The sequence below is a fragment of the Cyprinodon variegatus genome, unplaced genomic scaffold, assembly GCF_000732505.1.
Source record: "Cyprinodon variegatus isolate N-32 unplaced genomic scaffold, C_variegatus-1.0 Scaffold44, whole genome shotgun sequence".
NCBI classification, from domain to species: Eukaryota; Metazoa; Chordata; class Actinopteri; order Cyprinodontiformes; family Cyprinodontidae; genus Cyprinodon; species Cyprinodon variegatus.
This window is the reverse complement of record NW_015150497.1, coordinates 457025-466557: the sequence shown is the minus strand read 5'-3', so window position 1 is coordinate 466557 and position 9533 is coordinate 457025. Positions and strand designations below refer to the sequence as shown.

At 36.9% G+C, this 9533-nt stretch overlaps 1 protein-coding gene across 1 annotated transcript; it reads left to right on the top strand.

Moving 5' to 3' along the window:
• The first annotated feature begins 6085 nt into the window (after nucleotides 1-6085).
• On the top strand, nucleotides 6086-6896 carry rap2b (RAP2B, member of RAS oncogene family). The gene has a single exon (XM_015370311.1). The coding sequence runs from the start codon at nucleotides 6342-6344 to the stop codon at nucleotides 6891-6893; it is 552 nt and encodes a 183-aa protein (XP_015225797.1). The 5' UTR covers nucleotides 6086-6341; the 3' UTR covers nucleotides 6894-6896.
• The last annotated feature ends 2637 nt before the right edge of the window (nucleotides 6897-9533 follow it).

Sequence of the window (9533 nt, the reverse complement as noted above, 5' to 3'; positions counted from 1 at the left end):
AATGTATGAATATAATATACAAGTTTCACTTTTTAAATGGAATTACTGAAATCAATCTACTTTTTCATGATATTCTAATTTTATGACCAGTACCTGTATATATATATATATATATATATCCAAGTAAATACCCTGTGCAATAACCCTGTATAATAATCCTACTATAAAAAGAAAAAGACTTCAGCTATCATTTATATACTGTATATATGCCAACTTTTTCTTCCTTTGGCATCTTCTTCTTCTCTTTTGGGCTATTTGAGCTGATGTAACGAGTAGATTTCTCCTCTGTGAGATCAATAAAGTCAATCAATCAAGTAAATGCTTGAAAAAAAAATCTAATTTTTTTCAAAATAAAGCTTATCGGAGCAAATTACTTTAAAAAGCTCAACAAGCTGATAAAGAAGGACATTTCGATTCTAGGGGCTCCTCTAGGACCTCTGGAGATGATTTCACAAAGAGGAAATCTTCATAAAGTGAGGCACATTGTCAACAACAGTGAGAATCCTCTTCAGAAGATTGTGAAACACCAACAGTGTCTCCAGATGTGAAGCAAGACAGAATGATACAGATGGTCCTTCCTGCCTATAACTATAAACTGGTTAAACAGCAAAAAACAAACAGCAAGAAATATGAGATACTTCAGCCTTTAATTTCCTTTTGGGATTAATAATCTATTTTTGAATTTAATTAATACGTTTTTGTTTTGATCTTTGTATTTATCTACTTAAACTACTCTTTTGTTGAGTCTGGTCTGCTAGTCGGTCTTTATAATGGATCATTTTACCTCTAAATTGTTTCTAAAAGTAACTCTTCATTTGGTGATTAAATTACCCACATCTCTTTTTACTTATGCTGTAACTTTTAAAGGCAGGTGGTTGTAATTCATTTTTTTTTCTTTGTATTGAAAATAAGAGCTCTGAATGTTTGTTCTGTCTTTTTCACCAGCATATAGTGCTTTATATTGATCCATCCTTAAAAATCCTGGTTTACTGTTGTTTATAGATGCAATATCACAAAACATTATGAATGCTGGAATGCAAGAAACTTGAATCTTTGCTTTGCATATGAGAAGTAACAAAGTATGAGTAAAAAAAGTATTTTTGTTCTTGGTAAGATATTATTAACAGTGGTTCATTTATTTATTTTTTTCATAATCTTAACCAGATTGTGTTTCTCTTGTTTAAACAGGGGTTACAATAAATCTAGGGTCTCCTTACCATGGTAACTGTGTGAAACGGAGCACATCCCCATTATCTTACTCTTTGATAGTTAGTTGCTGAGTACTCACCTGGGGGGTTACATGCCCTCAGCTGATAAGCTGACCAATGTCTATCGGCTGCTTGTGAAAACAGATTCTTCTTTTCTGATGGATAGGCTGCTCCTCGGATTCAGTGGGATAATTCTCCCAGATGTGAAAATCCACATCACAAGGCTGTAGCTCACATTACCCACCACTCCCCATGGGGGCAGAGTGCTGATTGTCTTTAGATAGGCTATGCCTTTTTTTAATGGGATTTGGGGAGGGGCTAGCTTCGGGGCACTTGGAAAGTCCAATGACAACTCAGCCCACGTGTTTCATCTTCTGCCATCCCCCCAATCCAAAGAAATAACAAAAAATGCCCCGGATTCCTGTTTGGCAACTCCACATGCTTTCTACCTGTGCGCTGGTGACATTCAGCTCAGACCATCACAATGACACACTGTGACTCAGTAATTATGTCTGCATTCATGTTGCTTATCAACACTGCATGACTGCATAATGTATCACCAGTGATGACTTGTGCTTAAATTGAGCAAGCCAGATTTGAAGAGTTTTATCCAGCCATTGCACGAGGAGATGGAGACAAGCCAGTTTGTTAATCATAACATTTCTGTTTTTAGGCTCTGATTGGACACAGTAGTTGTTCTCAAATAAAGGCTTTATTACCATGTGCACTCAGAACAAGCAGCAACTGAATGTCCTGTGTAATTAGTTAGTCTAAAGTCATTGCATTTGCTTACATACTAAACCTGAGCAACTACTAAATCCTATAAAGGAAAACATTTCTATTGATAAAATTGTTCAAAATTGTTTCCCTTGAAAACATAAATGAACAAGGAAACGATGAACAATCTGATACTGGGTTGCAGTTCAAGGAAAAACATATTTGGAAGAAAGCTTTGCGTCAGATGTGGAGATTGTCAGGAATGTTTCCACTTGTCTGTTTTGTCTCATTTGTTCCTGTTACGTCTTGTTTTCTTATATTCGTTCTTTTATGTTACTAAAAACACCACACTTGAGGTTTGCTTAACATTTACTTAACATTTATATGAAAAATAACCTTGGTCAATAACCAACTTATGGTCTAAGTCACACTCAATGGATAATCAATTAGACAGATTTTATCCATGGAAAACTTTTCATATTCAATAATGTAGAAAACGGGTTATAACAGAAGAATAAGCAATTTAGAGTCACGCAAGAAAATGTTTATCTATTTTGAGTTAATAGGAATAAAAACCACAAAATCTATGACTGAGGAAGAACAAACAATATTCTATACGTAGACACCATTAAAAACATACAATAGAACAAAATAGACCAGTAGTCCTGCTCTTACTTGATCTCTCATAGCCTGAGTGAACAAACCTACCTTAACACGCTGTCAAACATTTGATTTCCTCGTAAAATGTGTTTTACATCTTACTAATTCCTCTCACTGGCTCTTATCACTTCCCTAATGCTAAAAGCAAACTGTCTGCCTCAGTCAATAACACCATGCATATGGGAGAGCATTGTCAGGATGCCCTGATAGCACTTACAGTCTAACTCTGTGAGCCTAACTCAGTCTAGGTTAGGCTAGACTAGCCTAATAATCTAGCTGCCGCCTTTTCTCACACTGTTGCCATCAGTAATTGTGCTGCTAAGTTTAGATTTTGACCTTTCAGTCCATTCCAGCAATTTTTTTTAGGGAAAACAAATGCCTAATGATAAATCTTGAGCCTTTTTTTGTGTGATTTTGGAGATTTTGGTGACAAGCTAAAAGCATCAAACTGGTAAGTGTTTTCAGCAAGCAGCAAGGACTGCTGCGAGCCCCTCTCTCTTCCACTGCACTGGCAAGCAGTCAGCTTCAGCAGCAAACTGTTCCTGTAGTCAGAGAGAGAGAGAAGAACGACTCATCTCTGTTTCCCCATTTAAAATGAGTCACACATGAGCAAAGCTTCAGCTGACCATGGATTATAATCAGGGATTTAAATATGATATTTTCTTATTTGAAACTGTTCAAAAATGGATTGTGAATGTATTTAATTCCAACCTAACAAAATATATTTACGACGTTTTGGATTTAATAAATTATTATTGCATACTTTAAATTATTTTACAGATCAACTTAAGTTTTAAAAATATTTAGTAATTCTGACCACTTTCTGTCCTGCAGATGTTGATATTCCTCTCTCCTACAGGCTAAATCAAAACATTATCAAATATGCACATTGGATGATGGTGTGATTTTGTGATTTTTTAACTACCGGTATTTGTAGGAAATTTAATAGCAACTTTCCTGGCTGAAAAGTTGGCAATAGTGTCAAAAGGACCAAATTTCCACTAAACCCTCACTGTTCATCCCCACATGTAGCCCTGTCCCTCTGGGTTTCTTTGGATAGACCACTTTGCAATTAACACAACTTTCAATATAATGATGGATTCACTTATCAGGAAAAAAAATAAAAAATAATAAGTTTGCCCCTAGCCAGACGTTATACTGTAGCCTGGTCAGCCAGACTCTAAAAGGATAAATGGAAACAGATTAGAACCAATCAGATAACTACAAAAAAAAAAAGTTTGTTTTTATCTAAAGAAAAGCCCTTAGAGCTGCCAGCTGTGAGGTTTTAAATATATATCCAGCTACTTAGGAACATAGTAAAGGGCATCATTGTGGTCACCATCTGACTGTTGTTGTTGCAGAAAAACACTGCTGCTATAGCTAATTCTAGCACTAAGAGTGTTAAGTCCAGCACTGTGACTGGCCTGGTATTTCAGCTGATCAGGCTGCAAACTATCAAACTTTGATTACCAGAACATTTCTCTTTGTAGCTTAACTTTAGAATACTATGAAAACGGAGAAAACATGAGATTATCTTTTTTTCTAAATGGTTTCTTTAAAATGAATGCTGTCATTTATAATTCCCATAACATCAGATTGTCTAATAAAATACTTTTTTCTGTAAAAAATGATTAAAAAAAATTAAATATGTCCCAAGTTTTGATGAGGTCATAATATCAAAAGGTTCAATTCTGGACAAAATGCCAATTTTTTGACTGACATCAAAAACAATTTACTCTGTGGTTCCCCCACCTTTTATGAACAGTTTAGACAGGTGTCTCTGATTTTACAAAACAATGATACACTTATAGGTATTGAGACAGGTTCACACTTTTTTGTCTGCAGAGCTGCAAGTGGCTCTCTTCCATGCTATATCAGATGATTGACTATTTCCCTGTTTTATGTGTTGTGCTTTTTTCTGTGCCCTCATGAAAAAAAAAAAAAAAACTGGCCCCACCCTGGCCCCCTGATAAATTTGATATAGAACCACCACTGCTCCCCTTAGAGATCTTCAAACTTCAAATAGTTTTGATAAGGGGGGGAAACAAAAAAACAAAAAAAGAAAAACAAGACATTTGGATCAAATTTAAAAAAAAACACAACAGAACTAAACATCAGTAAAACCAACAAAAACAGAAATACAAAGTTTTATTTAAAACTCACGCTATAATGAAAATGTATAATTTGTTCCATACATGTAAAAACAATCTAAGGTCACTGGTACATAGTGGGAGAAAAAAAACCCAGCGAATCTGTTTTGTCATTATGCAACACACTGACTGTAGATCTCTTTATACCTTATATACAGGTAGACATTTCCAGTAAGCTCTGCTATCTATGACTTAAGCAATAGTAAGCTCAAGAAACAGTCATGTCGAAACTAAGGTGTGGCAGGTCTTCCAGTGGACTGGGGGCAGGAGCTGCGTTAACCGCGATAACAACCGCGCTGCACCTTTAAGTGAGAAAGACGCAATACGTATTTGGTGACGTAGGACGCAAAACGCGTAGGGCCGGAAGGGCTGAGCCAAGCTGGCATCAAGTTAGCGACAATGAGCAGAAGTCGAAATAGAAGTTTGGAAAACTAACTCCATGTAAAGTCCCAAACTTGTTTTTCTAAATGAGTGTAAGCTATATATAAAATCATTAAAGATTCTGTAAAGTCCTAAAGCAAAAAAGATAAATGATATCCTAAAACACTTCCCAAAGAAGTAAACAGTTAAAAGAAGACTGAATTCTCCCCTCATGTCATAATTTTATTTCATATATATATATATATATTTTTTTAATTTATTTTATAATTACTCTTATCATAATTTTCTATTTGATTATTTATTTGTTTATTGTATTTGATTGTTTATGTTAATATCCCTCTATAGCAAGTCTACGTTATAGGTATATTTCCTATTTGTATTAAGAGATGCTCCCGCTGGCTATATTTACTATGTATCCTGATTTGAAGGAACAAACTCTATGCAGCCATGTTTGTCTGTTACGGAAGAGGATTAGGGCCACTGAAAAAATTTTAAAAAGTTAACTGATTTTTAAATTTTATTTCTGTTTAATATGGGGGAAAAGTCAAAATACTGAGATTAAAGTCATAATTCTGAGAAATAAAAGTCATAATTCTGACTTTTTTCTCATATTAAACTGAAATAAAATCAAAATCAGTTAACTTTTTATTTTTTCAGTGGCCCTAATCCTTTGCCGTAGTCTGTAAATCTTGATATTTTTCAATAAAATAAAAATATAATATATTAATAAAAATAAAATAAACTAACTCCATGTAAAGGGGTTTTGTTGTGGTAATACAATGTTTGTTGGTGGAAAAAAAAAGTTTAACTTAAATAATCTTTAGATTTTAAAATTCGCGGATGCACTGTAATGCAACCCATTTATGACCGTATTAATGAAATAGTTCGGTGCCTTTATTTTGAAAGTCCTTAACCAGGAAGTTGAATTGTGCTGAGGGTGACTTGACGCTGCCAAAAGAGAGCAACCAACGCACGGTGCCTGCGTGAAGGAAAACGGGGGGAGCTCAGACAAGAACCGGCTGGGCTGTTGTCGGGGTCTAAGCATGCTACAATATAAATGCTGAGTCTGGAGCTACAATATCTACATTTACTTCCCGAACGGAGATAGCTGACGGCCACACCCCGGTTCTCTTTACCTCCCGGAGTTCGCAGAACAGCGCTGGCGGCGGTTTGAAAGCCAGCAGGGGCGGCTAGCGGCTTGAAGAACGGAGAGGAAGCAGGAGCAATGAGAGAGTACAAAGTGGTGGTTCTCGGCTCCGGCGGGGTCGGGAAATCCGCACTGACCGTCCAGTTCGTGACTGGCTCCTTTATAGAGAAATACGACCCCACGATAGAGGATTTCTACCGGAAGGAGATCGAGGTGGACTCGTCCCCGTCGGTGCTGGAGATCCTGGACACGGCAGGGACCGAGCAGTTCGCCTCCATGCGAGATCTGTACATCAAAAACGGCCAGGGTTTCATCCTGGTCTACAGTCTGGTCAACCAGCAGAGCTTCCAGGACATCAAACCCATGAGGGACCAGATCATCCGGGTTAAACGGTACCAGAGGGTACCGATGATCCTGGTGGGGAACAAAGTGGACCTGGAGGGAGAGAGGGAGGTGTCGTCCGGTGAGGGGAAAGCGCTGGCGGACGAGTGGAACTGCCCGTTCATAGAAACCTCAGCCAAAAATAAAACCTCGGTGGATGAACTGTTTGCAGAAATAGTCCGACAGATGAACTATGCCACAACACCAAATGGCGGCGATGGGTGCTGCTCGGCTTGTGCGATTCTTTAAGGAGAAAAAAAAGACAATCATAAAGTTTTATTCTCTACTCGGTTTTAAGTTTGCAATGGTGAGTAAAAAAAAAGAATAAATAAGTCACAGTAACCCATAGACAGCTGTTGCACAGGACTAGCATGTGATTAGAAATGTTTCTGAATTGCTCAATCTCTGAAGTTGGCTTTTTTCTATTATGGAAAAAGAAAAGAAAAACAAACTTGTTAACCATGGAGTTTGCTGATTTGGATCCAGAGGAAAATAAAAGAACTGTAAGATTATCTCCATTAATCCATTAAAATTCCCTCCCAGGCTTTATTAGATCCTTTATTAGTAAATCGTGAAAATGGCATTAAATTATATCCTTTCGATTGGCGTCCATAAAGAATGAAAATGGTGAAAGTTCCTGTTTTTTTGTGTGTTTTTTTTTACTAATTGACTTTTAGATTTATTTACTTTTGGAGAATATGTTTATCTCTAAAAGTTGCAAAACAGATTAATCACTTAGGATATTGACTCTCCGCTCACCTGCAGAAACTAGTTATGGCATTTTAAAGCAATTTTTACCCTAATGAGGGTATTGACAGACATTTTATCTCACAGTGTTACAAAATAATAATAGAGTACCATGTTTTTATGAATTCACCCAGAAATTAAAGCCAGAAAGTGTAACAAGATCATATTGGTTTAATACAGACTAAAAAGAAACAATTATTCCTGCTGCTGAAGAAATTAAAATGCATAGTAGTATTATTTTTAATGTTGCTTGAACCTACTGCCAATCTGTTTATAGATATAAAAGAGGTACTTTAGTACAAGCTGCAATATAAAAAGTATTGTCGGTTTTGCAATTTAAAAGCTAACATTTCGAGGATAAATTAGCTTCCTTGTTGCACATTAATTACTGCGAAAAGTGCTTCTTAAATAATTTACTTCATATGTTGACATAAACAGTGTTACAATTAAAAGAAAAATGTTCCCCCAATTTTTTCCATGGTTTTCATGAATATCAGAGATTTTGTTTACTTAGTTCCTTACACATCCATAAGGGTAAATATTTTAGAACATATCTGTGTTGAATACACAAAAAAAGAGAGATATCTCAATCCAAACAAAAGTAATTTTTTTTTATTATTTTTAACTTAAAGATATTTTTTAACTTTTAGTTATGTGGATCTTTGCGGGCTGACTAAGCATGTGCTCACAATTTCTTGTTTTGTTGGATTACAATTGCGTTAAAGCATGTGAGCTAACTGACCATTTGTTACATTTTTAGTTCTTATTCTTTTAGAAGTTCTACTTGGCATCAGGTTAATCAGACCAGGTTTTGTTGGACCAAAACTTAAACAACAACCTGAGACATTTAGCAAACAAGAATGACAAAATACATTTTTAAGATACCCTATATTATGGGTATCTTAAAAAATATCAATACAAATTGTTTAATAAATGTCTGTTTATTAGATTTGACTTATTGAATATAAAATACCTACAGAGAGTTTATCCAAGGTGGGTTTAAAACTGCAACCTTTAAAAGGAGTGATGAGTCACAATCCTTTAGTCGTTATGTCATGACTGGTTTCAACATTAGCTGTCTTTAAGCCTGCTAACTGGAAGTGGGCAGCTACATGTGGGTGAGCCTAAGTTTGAGCACTATAACTTTGGTTTATCCGAATGCCAGAAACCAGATTATGTCTGTTGCCAGGTTATTGTAACTACTGACTGATAAGCCCCATTTACACTGTCCTTTTGAAACCGAGATAACTGTTGAGTGTTAAGGCTGATTTATACGCAGAACATAAGGGCTCTGATTGGTCAAATCTACATCCACTCTACTCTATGCGTATTTTCTGTTTGGTACCTCACAGGCTTGTTTTGCTTGTATGACCGCTATTGTGAAAACCAGTCATGAAGTTGGACCAGCTAGAAGAGTGAGGTGCGTGATAACGATGGGACCCTTTTTCCACCTGATCGCGCTCTTTTTCGCCCTCATGTCCCTCCATTGTCACACAAACTTGCCCCTTGTGTTTTTCCACTTCCTCAACGCATCCGGCCGTATCTAGACCCACATTTAGTTCGTGATTGGTTTGTGTCATCGAATAACACAGCGCAGACCACGCTTCAAAATTGGGCATAAATCAAAAATATCTGAGACAAGCTCACTGCGACACGCTGCTGCGGAAGTTTATCCAGCCCTTAAATGCAATGCAACTGAACTGGATCGTGCCAGACGCAACAAAACTGCACTAAATCTAGTTCTAGTTCAGCAGTAGGGCTCGGCACGGTTGAGTTGTGGCTCGGTTCTCTGATGACAGAGTGCGCGAGCAGACCGCGTCATCTCCTATTTACAGTCAGCTGACTCATTCGGCGTGTCCAGCTTTGTAATTCACCGATCTCTTCACCTGTTCAGAGCATGAACTTTTAACCTATTAACAATAAATTACATCAAAAGAGTGTGGTGTGATCTGGGATGATGCTGAGACCTAGGCTATCATTGAAATTTGGGCAGAGGACGCTATCCAGACACACAAGTTACAGAATGTTATGGACGCCGCCATTTATTTTGTTTTTTTTTGCGTAATTTCTGCCTTGAGAGCAGTAGTATCGTGGACCGCCAATAGGAGGCGAGGAACCGTGCTAGCATGATGTGGAAATCGT